Source organism: Hydra viridissima, unplaced genomic scaffold (assembly GCF_058129835.1).
Source record: "Hydra viridissima isolate aposymbiotic clone 2 unplaced genomic scaffold, HvirCarnegie_v1 scaffold_14, whole genome shotgun sequence".
Lineage (NCBI taxonomy): Eukaryota > Metazoa > Cnidaria > Hydrozoa > Anthoathecata > Hydridae > Hydra > Hydra viridissima.
The window spans coordinates 5,266,656-5,291,823 of record NW_028324313.1 but is presented as its reverse complement, the minus strand read 5'-3'; the positions used below and the strand labels follow the sequence as shown (position 1 = coordinate 5,291,823).

Below are 25,168 nucleotides of genomic sequence, written 5' to 3'. Positions count from 1 at the left end.
TTTTTTTTACTTCACGCTGCAAAAGAAAAGTTCCTTTTCATCCAAATTTATCTAAAAAACAAAATGCCAAAAGGAAATTCAAATGGCATAATCAAATTTGAAATCACGCCGTTGGTTTTTAACACATTAGGAACAAGTGAAGTTAGAAAATTAACACTATATGTTTTTGTAATTTTTAGAATATTAGAAGTATAGTTTTACTTTTTCTGCTTAAACTTAATTTTGATTAATTGAGCATTTTTAATTAGGTTGTGGCTATAACCGTCATGCCACATAGTGAACTTCGCTTTGACAGCTATAGACGCAATTGTCCGTCAACGGGTGAATAGAAAAAATATAATTAAAGTAACGCTCATGAGAGCCAGATATTGAATTTATTTATATATAAAACTAGCTATTTACCCGTTGAAAATCAACTCAGCTTATTTAGTAAATCAAGATACACATTAGATATAGTTCAGAACATACACATTATCGTTAAACCATGTTTAAATTCTTGATATACTTGTATGTACAATTAGATTTTCCGATAAATATCTAAATACAACAAACTTCATTAAATTTCATTTAAAAAAAGAAAAACATAATGAGACCCTCAACATCAGCAAAACAAAAGATATTTCAAAAAAAGCAAGCAAAAATAGCTGTAAAATTGATTCATGTTTGTTATTAATAATTCTTTGTTAACAAAAAGAAAATACACTAAACATAAGATATAGAATAAATATGTAAGATTTAGGTAATATACTAATTCCTATATTGACATTACTTTTTAAAATTTTTCTTTTTATGCAATGTTTTTCTTAATGCTGGTTCACCTTTTTCAGAAACATTATTTCCTGTTTTTCCACTTTTTCTATTTATTATTCGGACCCAGGCTTTCAAAAATGAGCGTGTACGTATACTCACCCACTTTCTAAGTATGATTTCTTTTAACAAATCCTTCAAAGGTTGAGATTCTACATTTTTTGTAAGAGATGTCCAACTCAAATCAATGAGAAAACTTGCTTGGAATTTTTTCATTAAAACATCTCTCAGATCTTCACCTTTGTATTTGATAATTAGGTTAGAGTTCAATACTGACCTGGCAACATTCTCAACCCTTTGAATGAATATGTAAAAATCATCATTTACTGAAAAAATTCCACCTCTATTTATTTTATTTGTCCAACCTCTGGTATATTCTAAAAACGTTTTATTTAATAATTTATTATCAGAATCAGATTCCCATGACTTAATAAGGTCTATTACAGCTTTACTCAAATCAGTGTTTTTACGATTAGAATACATTTTTCGCAATGAAAATGGAATAAATCCAGCTACATAGCGAACAGTTTCTTCTTCTTCTGGTGTTAATTTTAAATCTAGCTCTTTACAATTTGATTCCAACAATACATGATTTCTCCACTCAATTACATTCTGAAACCATGTTTTTAATAGAAATGAATACAGAAGGTCAAACCCAGCTTTACAATTAGAAAAGTCACAGACTAGTTCATTCCATGTAGAGCGTAATATTTCATTTTCGAAAAGACAGTGTAAAAGAGTACACTGTTGCTCTCTTAACTGACATGTGTTTCTCCTCAAATTAACAATAGGAAGAAATGCTTCAAAAACATTTTTGCAAAATTCAATTTTTCTTTCTACAGCAATTTCTAGTATGCATAAGGATAACTCAGCTGCATAATTTCCTGGAGTTTTAAACCCTTCAATTTTTATACTAAAAGTTTCATCTCATGTAGCTGCTTTTAAACTTTCTTGAAAGAATTTAACAGAATTTTCATATAACTCTTTTGTGAGCTCCAATGATAGAAGTTCTACAAAATAAAAAAATTAATGGGAAAAAAATTCGCCAAACAAGAAGTAACTTGTGAGAAGCTTGTATATATGTATGTATGTATGTATGTATGTATGTATGTATGTATGTATGTATGTATGTATGTATGTATGCACTATATATATATATATATATATAAATATATATATATATATATATATATATATATACATATATATATATATACATATATATATATATATATATATATATATATATATTACATATATATATATATATATATATATATATATATATATATATATATATATATATATATATATATATAGTGTCCACGCGTGTGTGTATATACAAATTTGAATTATAAAAAGTTGATTACAGTATACAATTTTCAATAATTATCTTTAATTTACCTTTTTCTTTAATACTTGATTTTAGTTTAGTAGCTTCACCATTATTCACATAATCTAAATAAAAATAAAGTATATTTAATTATCAAAACTTAAGTAAAATAAGTTTTCAGTTTTAATAGCCATTATTAAATTTCATAATATAATCACATTTTAAAAAACTTTCCATGAGGTTAATAAAATTTTATTATGAAGAAGTGATTTATAGGTTTACTATCTTTTATCTTGACTTAATTTTTAATTTCTAGGAAAAAGGCTGTTTTTTTTTTTTGTTAAGTCTTTCTAGTTTTTATTTTAAAAGCTTTTGGCCCTATTTTATGAAAGATTGCTTAAATTGAAGAGATATTGTAAGCATATTTGACTAATCAAAAGTATTCGGACTTATTACAACTGAAAATATTTTAAATTTAAATTTTTTTAATACAACCAAATCTTTAAACAGCCATTTTTTAACTGTGCACATTTTCTAACACTGGTATATGTTGTAAATGCAATACACTAAACATAAGATATAGAACTTTCATTCTTCTACATGGAAGTTCAATAGTACATAACAACAATTTAAAGTTTTGAATAATTTCTGAAATCAAAGTTAAGAATTATTACAATATTTTCATAATCTGGGAGTATTTGCAAATATAAAATAGCACCAGTTTAGACATTAAGTTCCACAAAATGTAAGTATAAACACACCTTTAGTGCCAATGTAACATTTCTTTTCATGTTTTTTAAAATTGGATTCTCTAAGATATTTATTATGACATTTTGTACAGGTAAATTTAGTTATTATGCGTTCTTCTGTTTTTTTCAGCATTTTGGTTTCTTCTGCAATCAGCTTCTTTGTAGGAATTGCTGGTGGTATGAGCTCCAATTCAAAATCCTCTGCTAACAATTCCGCTAACTCTTCGAGATCTATCTCAATAAAGTCATCCACAACTATTTCAATTTGGTTATCAATATTTTCAAGTAAAAAAGAATAATCTTCTTGATTAATAACAAAGTTTTCTGTCATACTCATTTTATGTTTCGCTGCTCAGAAAAATACTTTTAAAAATATTTTTATTGGATAGTCGAGACCATCTTTTTCCGACGTCGAAAAAAATAAAAATACTCCCCGGTTTCGCAATTATTACCTATTGTTTCGCTATTGTTATCTAAACAATACCGTAACACGCATATCTTTTTTATGAAACAATGCGTTGAACGTCCATCTATTAATACGTCCTTGGTTGAAGTGGACGGTATCGTTCGATGTGAAGGACGCTTAAAGAATGCTCCAATTCCATACAATGCAAAGTCTCCGATATTTCTACCTCGGAGCTGTTATCTTTCAAAGCTAATTATTTTGCACTGTCATGTCCTCGTGAAACACAATTGTGTGAAAGAAACACTGAATGCGATAAGAAATAAGTTCTGGGTTCCCAAGGCTAGATGTTTAATTCAAAGTTTAATCCGGAAATTTTTTCTTTGTAGAAAATTTGAAGGGAAGCCATACTTTTATCCTATTTCTCCACCGTTGCCTGTGAGTCGTTTGAATAACGAACATGCTTTTAAGTACACTGGAGTAGATTATGCTGGACCTTTATATGTAAAATCAATACATGGGTCTAGCACCTTACATAAAGTCTGGATATTTTTGTTTACATGCTGCAGTTCCCGTGCACTTGTGTTAGATTTAGTTCCCGATTGTTCAGCGACAGCAACTATTCGTGGTCTGCGACGATTCTTTGCAAAACGTGGCGTTCCGTCGGAGATTTTGTCGGATAATGGCACGCAGTTCACAGCGGAGGAAACTCAAGCTTTTGTCGCATCTAAGTCAATCAAATGGCGTTTCAATGTAGCGGCCGCCCCCTGGTGGGGTTGAATATTCGAAAGACTTGTACGATCAACAAAGAGGTGTTTAAAGAAAGTACTCACCAAATCTAGACTAACCTATGAAGAATTGATGACAGTCATTCAGGAAGTCGAATGCGTCATCAATAACCGACCATTGACATTCGCTTATGAAGAGGTTGGTGACGAAGTGCTCACTCCTAATCATTTAGTGTTTGGTCGGAAGTTAAATCTGGAAGCGATAGCAGAAGATTCAAGGAATTGTGAACAAGTCGAAATAGTTGAACAACATAAACACGTTAATATGGTCTTAAGTCATTTTAGAACACGTTGAAAAGAAGAATATTTAAAGGATTTACGTGAACACCACAAAGTCTCCAAAAGTAATGGATCTGGACAAATCAAACGCGGAGATGTTGTCTTAATTGACGATGCTCCAAAGTCGCGAGTTCTATAAAAAGTTGGAATCATAGACGAAGTGAATCTTTCTTCTGACAAAGAAGTCAGAAGCGCTACGGTACGTTACAAGCAGAACAACGAGTATAAGAGTATAAATAGGCCGGTTAACAAACTTTACCCGATTGAATGTAGTGCTGCGAACATATAACATAACATGTTAAATTTATTGAAGAAAGTGACATTCCCCTTTTCGGAGTAAATTAGTGAACGGGGGGGAGTGTTGTGCTCTGAGTATGTTTAAGCCGCTACGCTTCTTCTTTTATATTTTTGTGAGTAATGTAACGTGGAACCGTGTTCGTGTGCTTGTGAGTGTAAGAATAATATTGGTCTTAGGAAAGAAAAGCGTTTTTATTATTGTTGTTGAGCCTCCTTTTATTATCTCTGCCATCACTATATGTACATTAACTTTGTATTGATAATAACAATACAATAAAAAGGTAAAGGGGGGGGGGGTGGTATTCGGGGTAATTACCCCCGTTCCCTACGTAAGAAACGTCAAACTTCAAAATATTATTGATAAAATTAAAAAAATAAAAAAAAATTATATAACCATTCAATATATTTAACATTACTAACTATCTTATAACCTTTCTAAAATCATTCTAAATATCAAATGAAACAGTTGTTTTATTTTGAAAAAACGCAAATTTTACTTTTTGTATTTTTTTTGGTCCGACTACCCCCTAGAACAATGACCTGGATCAGCCCCTGCAATGTGTAATTTTCCATGTCGTTATTCCATTCAAGCGAAAATTTTCTGTGCGGATATAATCTCCAAGGGAATAGTTTTGCAATCATTAAAGAGTGTTTTTCATATAATTCTCCAAAGAAAATTGCTTGTGATGCAATGGTTAATTATTATTCTAAACGAGTATTAGAAATGGTTGTTCAAAGGGAATTAATTTTGCAACTATCATTAACTAGAGTTTTTCATATAATTCTCCAAAGAAACTTGTGATGCAATCGTTAATGATTATTCTAAACGCTTATTAGAAATGATTGTTCAAAGGGAATTGATTTTGTAACAGTCACTACATTTATTTTAACTCAGTTAATTGTGCGATATCGCATTCATATTTTAATTTCCCTTCTGGTATCGTTGCTTTAACTAAATCTCTCGTGGTATCGTAATTCTCGCTTTGTTCTGTGTTCAACATTCAACAACTAAACTTTAGTTTTAAACAATTAAACATAAGTATACTTTAGATATTAAAGAAAACTAATCTTCACTCGTTATGCCTTTTACAACATCTTTAACCTGGGATTATTTCAAGAAAAATATAGGTAAGCACTACTTACTAAGTATTTTTTATACTTTATCTCAAAAGGTAATTGCCAGCAATGTCGGGAAATAATTCTAAAATTAATTACCGGCCGAATTATTGTTTCATATAATAACTTAGTTAAAGAAGAAGGTTCTGTTACATGCAGTGATCACAAACTCAACACTGCACTTCAAAGAACAGTTGAGGGTACCCCGGAACTGAAAGATGCTTTTCTTAAAGCCAGCTCACTTACTACCAGGCTTCATAAATCGACAGCCTTCAGTGCTTCGTTGAAAGATGCTTGTTCTAGGTTAGATGTGAGTAATCTCAAAATACCCTCCACAGTAACCACGAGATGGAACATCCATTACGATATGCTGCACGTCATGCTTCGACTGAAGGTTCCACTCATATACTTACGCGATACAGAAGGTGATGATTGGAAGAAAACCGTACCTACAGATGAACAGTTCCTACTCTTTGAAGCTATTGTTCCAGTGCTTAAATCTGTTAAAGAATTATCAGTTTTTTTATCTTCTGACACAGAGATCCGAATTGACATGTCACTGTGGAAAGTAACAGCACTCATCAACTTCATCGAGAAAGAAAAAAATAATTATGTTAGTCATGGAAACAACAAATTAGTAGAAAAATTCTTGGAGGACTTATTATCAGAACTAAATAAGAGATTCCCAGACAAAGGCCGTAAATTACCCGCATTTGCACTAGGACATTACCTTCATCCATTTTTTCGTGGACATCTTCTTGATGTTGACGATGAACATATTCAAAAACTGGTTGAAAACCATCCCACAACCAAAGAATACTTTGAGAACTCTTCATTGTCTGTCTCAAGCTCCAGTAATAACAACGGTAGTAACGATTCCGTTGCTGATAATGCACAAGGTTGGGAGGAAAATGAGTACAATATTATTTTAGCATATTATAAGGAAGATACTATTTCACATCATATACACGAAAACCCTCCTATTAAACTTGAAATGGAAGAATACCAAAAAACAATAAGATCCAAAAATGCTGGAAAAACTGACACCTTAGCATGGTGGAAGCAGCATGCAGCGGAATTTCCTATCCTTTCGGGTGTTGCAAGATCTTGGTTGGCAACTCCACCAACCTCTGCATCATCTGAAAGAGCATTTTCTGCTTCTGGCCTTGTCATCCCTGATCGTAGATACAATCTCGATAGTGACAAGGCAGATAAGCTTGTATTTATAATGCAGAACTATTCCGCTCTTGAAAATTACATTAAAAAATGGCCCATCGAACAAGAAAATGAAAGTGATATAGAACATGAATCAGACTTATCTTTGTCAATATTAATTGAAGAAAATCCTAAAATACCAACGAAAGTACGGCAAAGGAAAAAACAACAAATGGACGATAGCCAAAGTATTGTAGATTGTTAAAAAACAATAACTAAATCTCTAAAAAGCAATTGTACTTGTATTTTGTTTATAAAAAATTCAATAAGTCACATTTTAATTTTTTGTTTTTTTGTTTTAATGGGAGTCTCGAGTCGAGACCATGCGATACTATACGATTCTTTTTATTATCGGTATCGTTTGGTATCGAAGCGATACTGATAGTATCGACATTGGAACATAAGCGATACCACACGATACGAGACCTTCTCGGTATCGAGTGGTATTAAACCGATACTGATAGTATCGACATTAGTATATTAGCGATACCACGCGATATGATACCATTCTTCTCGGTATCGACTTATACGATACCGATTATCTAGTGTCTAGTATTGAGTCCTTCTGATTTTTTTACAGCCTACAGTTAAGCAAGTTGTTAGCAGATGATCGACACCGGCTAGATGATCACTGATCTTTTTGCTTTCCGTGATTGCTTTCTTCGTGTTGGCTCACGGCCTACTACACGGCAGTATGTGTTACTTTTTAGAGGCCGATTTTAAGAGGCCTATTTGTGCAAAAAAAGTAAATAACATTGTAATATTAAATGTAAAATTTTAAACTTGCATAAGATTACTGGTTTAAAATGGACATTTGGTTTTAAAGTGGACATGTGGTTAGATTATATACAGTATTGGACAAAACATTTGCAACCAAATAATGCTAATTTAGTTTCTTTATATAAAAGTGCTGCATTTTTTCAATTTAGAGAAAAAACTATGTAACTGTTTAGAGACAAAGTTCTTCAAGTTTTATTCATCACAAAGTTCATTATTTGTACACCAAAATTAATAAATTAATCAAAAGTATTAAAAAAAGTTGATTTCCTTCTGGACAAAACAAATGCAACTCGACAAAATGTTGACCAAGCTGTATTTCGCTATCAATATTTCGTGGCGAATCCTTTGTTGTCGATCACAGCCTTGCATCTTCGAGGCATAGATTCGATCAGGTGATCAATGAAACTTTGTGGAATCGCTGCCCAGGCCTTTTGGATTTGTTCAAACAGTTGATCCTTATTACGAACACCTTCACGATTAGTTCTGCGGTTGACGATCTCCCACAGGTTCTCGATAGGGTTGAGATCCGGAGATTGAGGCGGCCAATCCATCACCGATAGGTGGTTGTCTTGAAACCACTGCTTGACTACTTTTGCAGTGTGTTTCGGATCGTTGTCTTGCTGAAAAACCCATTTTATTGGCATATTCCATTCAGCATGAGGTAACATAACATCTTTCAGGATAATTTTATACATGAAACGGTCCATTATTCCATCGTTTCGATGTATTGGACCTAGACCGTTAGCAGAAAAACACCCCCAGACCATTACGTTGCCTCCACCATGCTTCACGGTCTTATGGCAGTAACGTAAATCGAGGCGTTTTCCGGCCGGTCGACGTACACGGCAAATGCCATCGATCCCAATGATGTTGAACTTCGATTCATCACTGAACAGGACAGTTCGCCATTTCTGCACATTCCAGTCAGTATGAGATGTAGCAAACAGGAGTCTTTTCTTCTGGTTTTTTAGTGAAATCAGCGGTTTCTTTGCAGGGCGTCGAGAAAACAATCCGGCTTCAACAGCACGTTGTCTGATTGTTCAGTCCGATACAGGCAGCTCTAATTGCTTTTGTATCTCGACTGATGATATCCAGGGATCCTTCTTGATGGATCTGACGATCATAGAATCCTCTCTAGAAGTGGTGGAACGCGGTCTTCCACCTTTGTTATCTGCTACCAACTTGCCCGTAGAACGATATTTGGAACATAGTCTTGATACGGTCCATTTTTTCACGCGATATTTATCACAAATACTTTTTTGTGACATTCCACTTACGTAATCGCCAATAATTTTCTTTCTTAGTTCCAATCCAAGACTGTCGGGAGCCATTTTTGCACTTGAAGTCATAAAAATAATAAATATTTCTGGATGCTACTGGATGCTTCCAGATGCTTCTTCTGGAAACTTCTGGAAGCTTCTGCATGCTTCTGAAAACTTCTGGATACTTCCTTTAATTAGTAAAAAACTTCCGTGACGTTGACACGGACCAGACTTAAGAAAATGAAACAAACCAAAAAAGTTGCACTTGTTTTGTCCGCTGCAAAATGGCACTTGTCAACGAAATTCTGCCTGTGTGCTGTCACCTATCAGCTGATTGCTCATGTCATGGCATGCTATGACTCCAGACTCCTGAACTGTTTGCTGTGGTAGTATAGTTCGTTTCGTTTTTAAGACATGTAAAATTAGGAACACTTTTTAGCATTGTTCGATGTTGGTTGCAAATGTTTTGCCCAATACTGTATGTGTGTGTGTGTGTGTGTGTGTGTGTGTGTGTGTGTGTGTGTGTGTGTGTGTGTGTGTGTGTGTGTGTGTGTGTGTGTGTGTGTGTGTGTGTGTGTGTAACTATTTTAGAAGGTAACAAATACTAAAAAAGCTGAATCATATCATGGTGAACAAGTGTGTTGCATTTTAAATTGGAATCTAGATCCTATTCCTGAAATTTTCTCAAGTGAAATGCTTAAAACGTCCTTCCACACTACCATCACATATTGCTTTGAGAAGACCACCTAAAACTCGTATTTATCAAGAAGATGAACTTAGTTCTTTTTCTGAAAATGATAAAGTTGCTAAATTAACAAGCTAAATAGTAAATATTCACCAGAAGGCTTATAATTTAAAAACATACCTCAATCGTGTAATTTTTTGTAATTTAACATTTGGTCCAATGACACTTTTTTCATTGGTTCTTGAATCAATAAAAATTGATAAATGTTTAAGTGTAGCTTTACAATATAAAGGAAATATTGTCCCACTACCTGCATAAATAATTAAAGGTCATAATGCCAAAATGACTAATTTGAGCATGTTAAAAAATCTTGTATCATACATAAAAGTCATCGCTTTTTCTAATAGAAATATGCTTCTTGATGAAAGGGTCAACTAATTCTCCCATTATGATTAGACATGCTTTATTTTTAAGATTTACTTGCATTGTTTCCATTACCTTCAATTTATTTATTGAATAAAATAAACAAGGTGGAGTTGATGCAATAAACTGGCTGTTAAAGCAATGCGTGAGAAAGGATCGATACACAAAGATATAAATACTAATTCGCGAGGTTAAAATTATTTTGTTCTATCTCCTATTTTAAAAGTTGGAAGAAAATGAGTTATTAATTTTAGTAAGTAATGATTGCTTTCAAAATACGCTCTATTTTAGAAATTTTTTTTAATAATTTGTTTAAACATAAATTATTTAAAGCATAAGTTATTATTTCTTTAAAAATTAAAGCTAAAATTTTAAATAATTTTTACTTTAAGAAAAAAATCAAAAACTTTCTCCCAACGTTTAAACTTGGAGATAGAACAAAATAATTCTAACCTCGCGAATTGTAGCTGAATTTTAACTTCAGAGAAAAGCACAATATTGTATTGGTGTTTATGTTGGTGCAGATGACAAGGGTACTTTGTACAAGGAGTTGTTGCATTTATGAATATGAAATCTATTCCTCTTATTATAAAAACAATACCTGAAGTTACCATAAGTGGTAAATGGCTTTCGAATCAAATATCAGATTCTATTAGTTCTCTTTCTCTATCTGGTTTTAAAATTCGAGGAATTGTTACTGACAATCACCAAGCGAATGCAACTGCATTTAGTTTGCTTCATTCCAAATTTGTTCAATTCAAAATCAATCAAATTTGTTTAATCATCCTGATAGTCCGAATAGTAATATATGCTTATTTTATGGTTGTGTTCACATAGTTAAATATATCAGAAATGATTTATTACTCTGTAAAAAATTTGTCTTTTCATCATTCACATACAATGCAAAGGATGGTTCTAATAGTTGTCCAGCTGGTTATATCACTTGGTGAGATTTTCATCATCTTCATTCTAAAGATGAGCAACTTCAAGGTAATTTAAGAAAAGCTCCAAAAATCACATATTAAAGTCTTCACCCTGGTAACAGAAAGCAAAATGTTTTTCTTTCACTGTCCATTTTCGATGAAACAATTGCATGTTTTAAAAGCTATTTTTCAGAAATGAAATTTCTGAAAATAAAAATAATTCTGGTTTTCTGACTATTTTTCAAAAATGGTGAGCTGTTTCAAATTCTAAACAACAGCTTAGTCCGAAAAACTTGGTAATGCAATTATTTATGATGGTGGTAAAATAAATTTATTTGGGCAACTAGCTAATTGGATTGAACTTTGGCAGAAATCTCCATATTTTACATTATCAAATCAAACATCATCTGCTCTCATTGTAACTTGGCGTTCTCAGGCATTGCTTATAGATAAGCTTATTGAAGAACGATATTTGTATATTTGTATGTGCTCACCTCAGCAGGGAAAAGATGTCTATAGATCATAATGATTAACAATTAGTTGAATTAGTTGATCATCTAAGACTACTCTAATTTGCATCTTTTCTTTTGCATATTTTAGACGTATATTAGACATCGAAAAAAGGTCTAATTACAGTGATTCTATTTTAGCCAATTGTAGACGCATATTAGATGTAGAGATAAAACAATAGAGGTCAAAGGCGTAGAACGCGCTGGGGCTCGGGGGCTCGAGCCCCATCCGGAAATTCGTCGCTGGGACTTTGCCCCACCCGGGAAAATTTACCAAGCTTTCAAAAATATTTAAAAAATAAAAACCATCGTATACTTAAACATTAACAAATATAACAATTTAAAAACGATTGTAATATTTCTGCAGATACCTATGGTGATTTTCAAAAGTTTAAGCTTTCAAAAGTTTATACTATTTTTCGAATTTCAGAAATTCCACGCTTCTGATGCATTTCAAGGGAGTTTGAGATCGGTAAAAACGTAACAAAAAGCAAATTAACGGAACTACATAAACTAAAGAGTTGTGTGAGTTAAACGTTCGTTTAGTATTTTTTTTCTTTGATAACTTTGGCAGTGTTATTTGTATTAATTATTTAAAAGTTTTGAATTAAAAATCATTTGAATTGAAAAAAACGTAAGTTTTTGAAGAAATTTTTTAATTGTTCAACAGTACGTTGACTTTTAAGTAATAAGTTGTACGATGTTGTAGAATGAAGAAGATTAGTGAATACCTTTCAAAAAAGAAAATCTAATTGAAGCAGTTACATTATTTTCTAAATCTCAAAATGCCAATAACTTCCAAAATAATACTCATGAAAGTTTATCATTTGTTCAGTCAGATGATGCAACTGATTCACGCGTTGTTGTTGAGTCGCCGTCTTTTACAGAAGAGCCCAGACCTTGTTGTTCAAGACAGTCATTTTTTCCATCAAAAAAGGAAAGAAAATTTAAACAAAGCTGGAATGAAAAATATAAATGGGTTTTACATGACCGCGAGAAAGAAAAAGTTTTTTGTTCTACCTGCATCAAAGCTACCCAAATGAAAATGCCTTTACCGCGTAGTTCAAAAGAAAAATATTCGTACGAAGCTTTTACTTTAAACAGATTTTCTAATTGGAAGAAAGCGTTACAAGTTTTTGGTTCTCACGAGCGATCTGAACTCCATAGGGCGTCTGTTAGTATATTTCGTGATTTTTTGAGCAATATTTCCAGTTTTTGATTTATATTCATTTTTAAGTCTAAAATGAAAAAGTACTATTCACTGTTTTGCATATTTAAAATAAAACAATGATTTTAATTTTAAAATAACTATCAATTACTCAATGATTCTTCAAAAAAAAATAAATCGGAAAAATTTTCAATTTGATCCCACCCACTATCCCCTTAATAAAGTCGCCTGAAAGAGGTTATGTATTTTTTTATTTAACATATTTGGATAGTTATTAAAAATTGATTAAATTAAAACCAAGTATTGACTTATTGGAATACATATGCATTCTGATAACTACGTTTTAATATATAACACATAGCACAAATAAAAGCTTAAAGTAATAAAATCTTAAATGATGAATTGAAATGATCAGCAAATCTCTTTCAAGCAACTTCATTTATTTGTTAAGTATTATTTGTTCTGAAAAAAAAAGTTTAATTCTGCTACATGGAAAAAAAAAAAAAAAATTTGTCATTTTTATTAAATTTATTTGTAAATAATACTACTAAGATCTTCTGGTAATTTTAATATATGATTTGTGCAAATATACATGCAAATAGACATATTTTATAAATATATATTACATAAATATACATTATATAGATATATAGATTTATCATTTTTAAAAGCCAATTATTATATTTTTTACTATAATGGAATGTCTTCATAATTACTTATACTTGTGCTATTATTTATACTTTTATTATCCAGTAGTTAATTTCATGAATTACAACAAAAATCATCAAAGCTGCTTTCCAAAATGTTGATCAAACAGTTCAAGTGATATATCTCATTGCATTTTAATCATTTTGCCTTCAGCAGGCATCCGATAAGAACAGAAAATTTATATGAACTCAATGTGGCTAACACTGTCCCTTCCTATATTTACACTAACAGTTGGGAACATGGAAAGAACCTGTTCTTGAAGGCTTTTTAATAAATGATCCCACATTATACTTTGCTTAAACAAACAATCCTCTGCTTGTATCTGCTTAGTTAAAGCTGTAGCAAAAGCAACAGCAAATAAGCCACAATCATTCCCTCCTTTCTGTTGTTGAACATCCATTATTTTTATAGCAATGTTTTTTGCATATTTCCTGCAAATTGCCAAATAAACATTCCTTTACGGTCTGCATAAGACTTCACAATACTTCGTAAACCATAACAGTTAACTGGGAATCCAAACAAAGACATAGTTATAACATAGTTTGCAAAGATTTCTTCTTCAATTTCACTAAATATTGTGCAACCACCTGGTTTTTTATTATGTATACCTTTTGATTTATTTTTTATTGTTGATAGAGGAACTTTAAAGGTTAAGCAAGCATCTGTTTGTGTTAAATTACCACTTCTTACTTCTTTTAAACATTTGGTTAATGTTTCCTGGGTGTATGGAATATAATCATGACTCCCAACAACACGTTTATATGTTCTTGGCATGTTTTCTTTGATGTAAATTTGATTATTAATCAGTATTTTGTCCTAAAAACCAAAACTGAAAATTAAATCAATAAAATTATATCTATAGACAAAATTTTCTGAAAAAAAAAAATCAAAAATATAGTATTGAAAATCAAATAATTACATTTTTTCACTTAGGTTAAAGTCACCCCAAGTTGTGGCCAAAGCCACCCCATAAATTTTACTTAAAGTTATTTTTAATTAGAAGTGTTATAAATTTGTCAACTATTGTACAAAATTCATCCTATATAAATATACTATAAGTTATAACATCACAACCCACTCAAATATTAACAGCATTTTCAACTAATTTTGCAGCATATAAACTTAACAATTTTTATAGACTCTAATAAACAAACAAAAAATATATTAATAATTCCGCAAACTGCAATTAATGTAAGTAATAAATAAACAGAATAACTTTACTCTTGAGATAAACTTAAATTTGGAAGAAGCTGCAAAAGTACAAAGTAGTTTTTAAAAGTTAAAACATTTTTTTATAAATTAGCCAAAGTCACCTACCAGGCCAAAGTCACCTACCAAGCCAAACTCACCTCATTTTACGGTATTCTATTTGACAAATAGAATATACAATTATCATATATTCTATTTGTCATATCGACTATATTTATAATCTACTTTACAGTGTCACAAATGTTACAAATAATTTGTCATAATGACTATATTTGTTATTTTCTTAACAGTGTATCAAAGTATATATCATATTGTGGTTGAATCGTATTTTATGTACGTAAACTAAAATAGTATAAAGCGCAACTTTTTCATTACGTAATAAAAAGTAATTAAAAAGTTCTTTTGTTTTCGGATTATTTTTAAACAAAAGAGCTTGCATAATTAAGAATTTCACAAAATTTTTAAATTTTTATTTTAAAAAAAAGTTTTAAATTGAAAATATTTCTAAATGGAAATAAGCAGGGCCGCCGAGAGGGGGGGGGGGGCCAAGGGGACAGTTTGTCCCGGGCGGCAGATGTCGATGGGGCGCCAGATGCCAAAGTAAAATAAAATTAGTTTTTTAATCTTAAAATGCCATAATTGAAATGTATATATTACTCGCGTTATATCATTATTTTTAATTCCTCGAAAAAATAACAAACTGTGAATACAATTTAGAAATAATTCTATTCAGAATTTAGAAAGTAATAGTAAATATTTTCAACTCTTTACGATCAACTTATTTATGGTAATTCATGTTTAAGATTTATATTTAACTATTGAAATATTGATTTATGACATTAGCTTTTTGAGATTGAGTTTATGATTTTTTGATGAGTTTGCGTAGTTGACAATGCTATTATTTTATTGATGCGTACGGTTATTTACAGTAACTGTTAATAATGAATCGTAAAAAACTTTCTGGTGCCCAAAATAGGGCATTGGCTTCCAAAAGGGTAAAAGAATGTGAAAAAAATAAACAAATGCTCCAAGAATTACGTTGGTTTGAAGGTGATTTAGTAGAAATATATAGGTCTATATATATATATATATATATATATATATATATATATATATATATATATATATATATATATATATATATATATATATATATATATATATATGTTATTTTCGAAGCAATTTACGAATATTTTCGAAATTAATCATTTTTCACACAATGCCAATATCCGTCGCAGAGGGTGAAAGATCTTTTAGTAGACTTAAGATTATAAAAAAACCATTTCAGAGCCACCATGGGACAAGAGCGAATTTCAAATCTTATGATCGTGTCTATTGAAAATGATCTCGCGAAATCATTGTCATATGATGAAGTAATTTATAATTTTGCCTCGAAAAAAGCTCAAAAATTTTATTTAAGTTAGGAATTGTTTATGCTGCGGTTAGTTAGCAAAAAATGAAATAAAGTTAAAGTAGCTATAAAGACATAATGTACTTTTTTGCTTCTATGCTAAGTATATATATGAAGCGAAATCTATAAGGGCGCCAAAAAAGGTTTTGTCCCGGGCGGCTTGAAGGCTCTCGGCGGCCCTGGAAATAAGTGTCTTTTATTTAAAAAACTGTAAAATGCCAAGACCTCAAGCATCTCGTATTATTGTTCCAGATTATGAGTTAGGTTCATTATCTTTTTAATATACAATCTTACCACATTAGATCGTCTTTTATCAGACTTAATGGCTAAGGTCAAAGGAGGCTGGCCTAGACCGATGTGCTTGTATTAAACTAATGCTTTTCTTTTGTTTTCTCGCCCGCTCTTCAAAAGGGAGGCAAACTCAGGGTCGACGTTCTTCTGGGTTTTCCCTGGAGAGGAGTGAGTAGTTTGCAAGGCAGTTGCTGGAGGACTTAAAACACTACAATACCTCATCTTTTATCAGATAAAAGTTCGGTCGCAAACAAGGCTTTAACTTTAAATGAATTTCTTAAACTAGTCATATTAACTTACCTAGTTTGAATAAATTAAAAAAAAAAGAAAAAAAAAAAAGATAAAATTTAAGAAAATGATAATGAAGAACTTTTATTGTTGAAGTACTCAAAGAACGTGATTTAAAAACTGTTTTAGTTTACGTACATAAAATACGATTTAACCTCATATTGTAACTATGTTACTTGTAACTATGTTCCATTGTTACAAAATGATATAATCTATGCTTAATGTTTATAATCTATATCTAGTTGCTCTTCGTCAAGTCCATCGAATATCCCCTCGTGTGAATAGCATTTCAGCCTTTAAGTTAGTCAACCGTGTATGGACGTGTATGGACTAAATCAGTTTCTAATAATAAAATCTTTTAATTTAGGGGGAAATGTAAAAAATTTAGAAAGGAGTTTTTCAAAAAGTTTATCAAAAACTAATTTAATGGCTTTTAGTTTCTGAATTTAATGAGATCTCTAGTACTGTACTTTTTAAACTTTTTTTGGTTTCATTTGGATTTTAAGAGAGTGAAAGGAAACATTACTTGGTCCTTAATATTGTTTTACTCCCTCTTTCCCAAAATATAGTTCCGATTTTTAATAGGAACACTAATTTGGGACATTGATTTTCCTAACTTTTGGCTATCTTTTTCATGATTTATGTAAATTTATTAAATTTTTCGCAAAAACTGGATCCAAAAACTTTTAACTTATTAAAGTGTTAACACATTAGAACTAATTAGTTCTAATGTGTGTGTATATATATAATATATATATATATATATATATATATATATATATATATATATATATATATATATATATATATATATATATATTAAAAAAAAGGAAAAAGTTGTATATTTTCAATGACCCGGGACCCTAAGAGTAGAAATTCGAACATTATTTTGGGACAGAGGGAGTATATTGTATCCGCAAGTTAATGATTTACGCATTATCTTCTATTTTCAAGAAGATTCTGGTCGCCCCCTGAACGATACCCAGCAAGCACACAACGTTGAAACAACGTTGAAATAACGTTGATCAACGTCGATCAACGTTATTTCAACGTTGTTTCAACGTTGTGTGCTTGCTGGGTACCTTCATTTATTTCAATTATTTGAATAAGCGTTCCAATATCATTTGTATTAAAAGTTATACATGGCTGTTGAGAATAGGGATACACATGAATATTTGGTGCAACAGTTTAACTCGTCTTCTTTGAAAGATGATAAACTTGAAGAAATTGTTTTTCGTTTAAACGCAACTATTTCTAACAACCAGGGCAAATCTGTAGTTATTGGGAAACAGATAGATATAAATCATCTATATGAAATAATTTTTCTTCAAAATCAACCAAAAACCACTTTTTTTACCATACCAACTTTGCAATTACTAACAGATTTACTAGGGAAATTGCTTGAAGAAATTCCACCTCAAGAAGTTATTCAGAAGTACATGAAGAATATAGAAAAAAGTTTGTTTTTGAATAATGAACACTTGCAAATAACAAGTCTTCATCAAGTTCATCGTTTGACAGAGTTAGATGAAAATGTGTCCATTTTTTTATCAAACCCCAGTTTAATTTCCTTAGTTTTTCAATATCTTAACAGTAAATTTGTAATTATTGCCTCCTTAGCAAGAAAAATTTTAAATTTTCTTTATGAGAACAAGAGCAGAAAACCTGACTGGATCTTTTCTGATGAAATTCTAAACATTTGTAGAAATTTGCTTGTTAGTGGTGCTGTCAAAAGATTCAGAGTTTATGAAGTTTTTGTTGACTTGTTATCAAAGCATCCAGACTATTTAAACAGTTGTGCTTTTATTTTTGATAAATTAATTATTGAAATTTTGGATAAAAATGACATTTTATGTCAACTCAATGGACTTGAAATGATATCACATGAAGCATTCTTAAATCAAGGTGGAATGAAATACTTAATTGACAAGGGAATTTTTGATTGGATTGTGACCTTTGGTAATACAAATGACAGTTTGCAAAATATGCTGCTCCCAGGTAAAAAAAAAAAAAAAAAAAAGTTCATTGATATTTGTAAAAAGCTTAGTAAACTATTCTCACTTAAATTTTTTCTTTTTCTCTTGAAAAACATCCTTTTTTTTTAACCTCTTCTTTCAAAGTTTCTTTTCTCTTTTTCCTAAAAATCTTTTATAAAATTTTCCTATCAGTTTTCTAGGTTTTCTCCCATGAAAATCGTCTCATGAAAACTCTATATATTTTCTTCACCATTCTTTTTTCTGTGTGATTTGATATTAGATGCTTCAATTAAAATTTCCAAATCCAGTAGTATATGTTTTTTAGTAGTTTCATTTTTTCATATTTTTCTAATTTTGCTATTTTATTACCTTCTTGAGAAAATGGCAAGTAGACCAATAAATTTTACTTTACAATTTACATGCAGTGTAAAAAAAATCTGCTGCAAACACTTCACTGGTGTCAAAAATAGTATTAAATAAATTTGCATTTCTGGACAATAAAATGTGTCTATTTTCATTCCATGCTGTGTCCCCTTTGAGGCGACACAGCATGGATTGAAAATAGACACATTTTATTGTCCAGAAATGCAAATTTTGAAATCCAACTATTTAACTGTATTTTTGTCCAAAACAGTTTCCACTGATTATTTCATGGTTATTGACCCAAAAATAGTTTCACTAGCCTTTAGGCCCCTTTAGAGCAACCTTTATTAACTTTTCACTTAGACCAGCCAGCTGTTGGCATGACTAACATTTATTTATTCAGTCTCTTTTGATGATAATAAGCTAACCTTAATTCATTTTAGTAGATTTTGTGATAAGCACATAGCTTAAAGACTTTCCATTAGCAGTTAATTACAAATGTTTCTCCAAGTTTACTAGACCATACTTTAATAATTTCTTATAAAGATACTTAAAAGTATCTTTATAAGTATCTTTATATTTACTAGTATAAGTATCAAGTATAGTATAGATACAAGTATACAAGTACAAGTATAAGTATCTTTATATATATAAAAGTATCTTTATATTTACAACTTTATTTAGTAATCTATTAAGCATATTATCATGTAGCTCAGCATAGTAAAATTATTATGCTGAGTTAGATGATAATATGCTTAATAGATTACTAAATAAAGTTGTAGTAGGGCTCAAATAAAAAGTGATGGAATAGACATTTTAAGTGCAATTAGTAAAACTAATTCATTAATTATGTCTATCTGAGAATTATTTAACTTTACTTGGTCAGCTACCTTTTAGCTGATCAAAGTTAATTCCATTTTCCTAAAATTTTTGACAACAGTGAATTTTGCATCAGTTTTTTTACATCTATGTTCTGGTTTTAAAGTGTATTTTATTTTCTTCTGTTTTTCATTTACACACTTTTTTGAATATCTGATAAAAAATGATTTCAAAAAAAAGTTAAATAGAACTTATATATCTATGTTCAAGCACAAATTTATTTTTAGATAATTAGAGGCATTAAATGGCTGAAATCAAACTTAAAAGCATCATTTTTTTAGTTTCTATTAGGCACAATATTAATTTATAAACCTTGTAGGATGTATAGGATTGTAGGTGATATTATCAACAAATTATAAACTAATAGCCACCATAAAAATTTTTGATAAAAGTTATTGATATTGCTAATTACAATCATAGTATGCCCATGATACATCATGACCATACTTTAATTTTTATTCTGAGCAATATAAAGTCATGAATTTCATAAATCACATTAACTTTAAAATGCATAGTTCTCAATGATAAATATGCATTTTAAAATATCTTTTTTAATCATGAAGTGTCAATAAATAATAATGTTGATTTCCCTTATTTTGTTAGTTGTTAAACTAGTACATTTAAATTGCTTTTATCATTGTTTTTCAAGCTATTTATACTGAAGAAAATTATCACTTTTAGTGTTTTTAAATAATATTTTTAAAGCTGTTTTTAATTTTTGAGTATTCAAAATATTTGTTTTAAATTTAAAGAAGTACCTATAGTTTTTGTTTTTAGGGGTGATAAAGCTCATTGGAAATTTTTTCACTACTTTTGCATACAAAATCATAAATAATTATGAAAAACTAATTAGCATTATTTTCAAACATTTGGAGAGTCATGATTCCAATTTGAGATGTTTATGTGCAGAGACTATAGCACTTATCTGTTCAAGCCAAAATGGACTTCAGTTTCTTGTTCATACAAATCTGGAGCATTTAAAGTCAGCAATCCAACATTTTTCAATTATGATTAAAAATGAAAAAGATCATTATCAGATAAGAGTACTTGGTGCTTTGACACGTACCTTTTGTCAAGATTTGGTTAATATGGAAATTTTGTTAATCTGCCAAACATTATATAAAACCATTGATCAAAATTCTTTTTTATTTATATTTAATTTAGTGAAACAGCCTTTTCTTGAGCTGAGATATGGAGGCTTTAGACTGATACTTACTTTATTGAAATTTCAATGGTTTGAGCAAGATATGAGTTTCTGCCCAGGTATGTATATAAAATGATGTTTTTTATATTATTGGAATTTTGTCTAATTTAATTTTGCATGTAGTAAACTTGTTAATGCGAATTAGTTATGAAAATTAGTTAAAGTAATCTAAGATACTTTGTCTACATTGTTCAGCATCGAGTTTTGTGGTGCTAAATTTGGTAAAATGGTGTGACTTAGATCTAACAACAGTATTTATCTTGATATCAATTGATAGTTCATTTTTTAAAGTAATTAATGTTTTTAATTCCAAAGAAAAGAATGATTCAGATTTTTACTTAAACAATGGTATCACAGTTTTAAATGGTTGCAATCTCTAACTATTGTTGAAGATATTCATAAATCTAATTATTGTTTCATTCAAGACCTGGTTTATGGTGTAAAGTAATTTTGCATGAGACAAGACAAATTCTTGGTAGTATTTTCTATTGGCACAGTAAATTTGTAGAAAGCAAATCAATAAAGTCATCCATAACATTGTGTTGATCTTTAAATTTTTTATTTTGAACTGGATCAGAATATATTAATTGAGCAACTGATTCTTCAAGAACTTTATTTGTTCATTAATATTGTTTCACTGCTAGGACACTTTATTGGATACCTGGCCAGAGTTTGATGACTGGGTTCATTTGAAAAGTGTTCTTAAACAGGGGAATCTTCATCATGGAAGAAGTTGGGTTGGCTACAGTTCAAGCAAGATATTATAAAATTTGCATTCTCTTTAAAAAAAAAGTTTTAGAAAAATTTGCAAGTTTAATATCCAATAATTAAATGGTTTCACATTGTTTTGTGAAAAGTTTTTGTTTTTCCAACAAATTACCGCCTGAACATAAAGAGACAATTATGAATCTAAAGAATTCATTTTTTTCAGCACAATACCTTTAAATATTTTAATATGTACAGTAGGGCATGTAATACTTTTGATAATTTTGAAAAAAATTGGGGTGTTATTTTTAAAACTTAATTTTTTAAAAAAATTTCTTAATATAAAAAATGAACTTAAAAATCTCAAAATTTAAGTAAATAATGCAAAAATGCAAGTTAAAGCATAAAATACTTTAAAACATATTTTGCTTAAGAAAACTCTTCTTGCTATATTATAAAATGGTTTTTAGAAAAATTATATTTTTATGTGTTTAGAAAATAAAAGTAAATGTTATGAGTGACAAATATTTAACTAATATTGACATCAGTTCCATTAAATCTTTCTTGGGATTCAAAGTGGTAATGTGGTGGGAATGTGTGGTGTGAATTTGTTTTAGCTCTAGTTTTGCTACTTTACTCTCTTCCGGTTAGCAAATAAAAGGTTCAGGTTACTTGACTTAAATAACTTGTAACTTGATAAAGTGTCAGTTGACACTTATTTAACAATGTCATCAGTATTTTTAATCAACTTTAACGTTTGTACTTTTAGATTTAGAGTCTTAAAAAATATCAATTTTTAAAACATTGTTATTTACCATTTACCTCTACCTCTTTGTCCACATTTTTTCTTTGTCATAATTCTTTTTTTTCTATAACTGCAGAGCTAATAACTTAATATGAAAAAGGGTTTATTTGAAGGGTTTACCATGTTGAACCTGGTATTTTTGGTCCAGTGTAAAATTTTTATGAATTTTATTGTATTTTTTTTGTAAATAGTACATTTGTCATCATGTTTATATTATTTCAATTCCAGTACGAAAGAACACATGAGTTCATAAAATATATTCTGTTTTTTGTTTATTAATTTAATATATCATGTCTTTAGTTTACTAATTTTTAAAAATATCTTATTTAAGGTTTCATTGAGCACATTTTGAATAGAAAAACAGACCACGAAAAGGAAGGAAAAGAATTAAAATATGATATTATTAAAAAATTATCAACTTCTACAACTTCGTTGCAAAGTTTTGGATCGGTGTTTCATGAGCGCTTATCAAAGTATACTAAAGAAGGACCATTTTACACCGAGACAGATGTGGTCGTCGCTTATGAATTTAACAGTTGATTTGATGACTTATTTCCAAATGAAGAAAGACTTTTTTTTTTATGAAAAGTAATATCGATTAAATTGAACAAAATTCTTTTAAAATAATCCACACTGGTTAATAACTTGTTTTTTTTTGGTGATATTAGTTTCACGTTAAGTAAGGTTGTTAAGACTTACAAGCCAAATATGGGAACCATGTTTTTATATGTGTTAAGTAAAATAAGATTTCTGTTTTTGTTAATTTTAAAAGAGAAAATACATTAGAGAGTAAAACAAATCACTAACTGGATGGATTGACAATCTGATATGGAACAGCCCTTTCTGCAATATGGTTTTTCATACTTTGTAAAAAGCTTATTGCACATTGTAGCTAACATTTTAGGTACCTATAAACTTACAGAAACCAAGTGTAACCATTGATGATATAACCGCTGATGAAATACGTTTAACCGAGAGCTAATAATGACAAGATAACTATATAATTTGTTATTTGTAGAATATACATTCATTACACGTAAGATATTTACAATATAGGAGTATGAAACTAAAAATGGTTTAAATATTTTTTGGCGAAATGAGACGATTACCATCTCTCACCCCAGGATTGATAGAATTACACCTTCTCGCCCCAGGATTTACATACGGCCCAAAATAAATGGCTTGCTGTCTCAAAACCACGGAGTTTTCAACTCACTCTGAAGCAATGATATATTATATATACTAGATGTCTAACTTCGATACGAAAAGTAAGGCAAAAATTTATTACTCTTTTGATTTATTTTTAAAATCCAAATTTTTAAACATTTTGTTGTAAACTAGAAGAGCTGTGATCTTTTTTTTCTAAAATATTATCACAAAAAGCATATTTCAAAATTTTTTTAAAAATGCAAATAACAAAAAATATTGTTAAAAAGATTAACTTAAGTCGTAAATATACTAAAAAGATCCATTTTTATAGTTATTATCACTGTAAAATCTCGAGGATTGAAAACTGCTCCTTTTACTTTGGAGAATATGTATTTAAACTGGTACAAAATAGTAGAGTAGTGCCTAAGCTGCTCCACCAACAGAATATATAATAAAAAAGAGGTCTGTGGAGAGCACGCACCAATAAACTACGAAAACTTAAAAAACGAATAATTATTCGTCCACTTTACGAAAATAATTTAATTTTCTAATAAAAAAACTAAATAACACTTTCTAATATTTAGTTGCACAGCCTTTCATTTTGATACATTGATATAGTCTATTTGGAACAGGTTCTAGAAAGTAACTTAATTTGATACCATTCTTGCTTCAAAAGAGATTCTAATTCTTGTTTATTCTTCGGTTGATGTTTTTTCACTCGTCGTTCCAGTTCATCCCATAAATTTTCAATGGGGTTCAAATCCAGTGAATAAGGTGGCCAAGGCATCGTTTTAATCTTGTTTTCCTTCTTTAATTAATTTGGAGGTATGTTTAGGATCATTGTCATGCATAAAGAGACACTGATTATGCAACAAAAATTGCTCAAACGATGGAAATAAATTTCTTTCGAGAATATCACGGTAATAAAATCTGTCTATGATCCGATCCAAAACACATAAGTTACCAGCTCCTCGTTGCGTATAACAACCCCAGATCATTACCGAACCACCACCTTGCTTCACTGTTGGCACTGTGCAGTTGGGTTCAAACTCTTTATGCGGCATTCTCCAAACCATAACTTTGCCATCGGAGCCGAAAATATTAAATTTTGATTCGTTAGACCAGATAACCCTGTCCCAATATTCAAGAGGTTTATTGAGCATTTCTTTGGCAAACCTAAGAGGGTGTTTATATGAAAAGCGGGCTAGCTCGTTTTCATGGCTAGCTCGTTTGCATGGCTAGCTCGTTTACCGAGATCTCGAAATTGTCCTTATTTCAACTTAATTTCATTTTGCGTTTATATGATTAAGAGAGCTAGCCCGGCAAGTGAGATCTCACTGTTTTTTTGCCGAGATCTCAGCAAACGGGCTAGACTTTGCTTATATAAACAGCCCCTAAGTCATTTTAACCGACTTCGCTGATTCACATATGGCTTCTTGCAAG

At 30.3% G+C, this 25,168-nt stretch overlaps 3 protein-coding genes across 4 annotated transcripts; 2 read left to right on the top strand and 1 right to left on the bottom strand.

The window, feature by feature from the left end:
* Positions 1–402: 402 nt before the first annotated feature.
* LOC149879004 (uncharacterized) lies at positions 403–3,267 on the bottom strand. The gene is made up of 3 exons (XM_090071655.1): positions 2,902–3,267; positions 2,212–2,265; positions 403–1,817 (listed from the first exon to the last, which is right to left on the bottom strand). The coding sequence occupies exons 1-3, from the start codon at positions 3,224–3,226 to the stop codon at positions 1,735–1,737; spliced, it is 462 nt and encodes a 153-aa protein (XP_089927781.1). The 5' UTR covers positions 3,227–3,267; the 3' UTR covers positions 403–1,734.
* A 2,851-nt stretch (positions 3,268–6,118) lies between these two features.
* LOC149879003 (uncharacterized) lies at positions 6,119–7,192 on the top strand. The gene has a single exon (XM_090071253.1). The coding sequence runs from the start codon at positions 6,140–6,142 to the stop codon at positions 7,190–7,192; it is 1,053 nt and encodes a 350-aa protein (XP_089927379.1). The 5' UTR covers positions 6,119–6,139.
* A 10,418-nt stretch (positions 7,193–17,610) lies between these two features.
* Positions 17,611–23,217, top strand: LOC145181091 (26S proteasome non-ATPase regulatory subunit 5-like). 2 transcript variants are annotated; one of them, XM_090071748.1, is made up of 3 exons: positions 17,611–18,642; positions 20,640–21,125; positions 22,908–23,217. In XM_090071748.1, the coding sequence occupies exons 1-3, from the start codon at positions 17,787–17,789 to the stop codon at positions 23,114–23,116; spliced, it is 1,551 nt and encodes a 516-aa protein (XP_089927874.1). In that variant the 5' UTR covers positions 17,611–17,786; the 3' UTR covers positions 23,117–23,217. The 2 variants fall into 2 exon arrangements, with proteins under 2 accessions (XP_089927874.1, XP_089927875.1); XM_090071749.1 differs by having other exon boundaries at positions 17,649–18,642; positions 21,027–21,125.
* Positions 23,218–25,168: the final 1,951 nt, after the last annotated feature.

Excerpts from the sequence above, each read along its gene's own strand:
- LOC149879004 (XM_090071655.1), bottom strand. The coding sequence starts at position 3,226 with ATGAGTATGACAGAAAACTTTGTTATTAATCAAGAAGATTATTCTTTT. Across the intron at positions 2,266-2,901 it reads ATGTTACATTGGCACTAAAG|ATTATGTGAATAATGGTGAA; the intron begins GTGTGTTTATAC and ends ATTTTTATTTAG. Across the intron at positions 1,818-2,211 it reads ATCAAGTATTAAAGAAAAAG|AACTTCTATCATTGGAGCTC; the intron begins GTAAATTAAAGA and ends TTTATTTTGTAG.
- LOC145181091 (XM_090071748.1), top strand. The coding sequence starts at position 17,787 with ATGGCTGTTGAGAATAGGGATACACATGAATATTTGGTGCAACAGTTT. Across the intron at positions 18,643-20,639 it reads GCAAAATATGCTGCTCCCAG|GGGTGATAAAGCTCATTGGA; the intron begins GTAAAAAAAAAA and ends TTTTGTTTTTAG. Across the intron at positions 21,126-22,907 it reads AGATATGAGTTTCTGCCCAG|GTTTCATTGAGCACATTTTG; the intron begins GTATGTATATAA and ends ATCTTATTTAAG.
- LOC149879003 (XM_090071253.1), top strand. The coding sequence starts at position 6,140 with ATGCTGCACGTCATGCTTCGACTGAAGGTTCCACTCATATACTTACGC.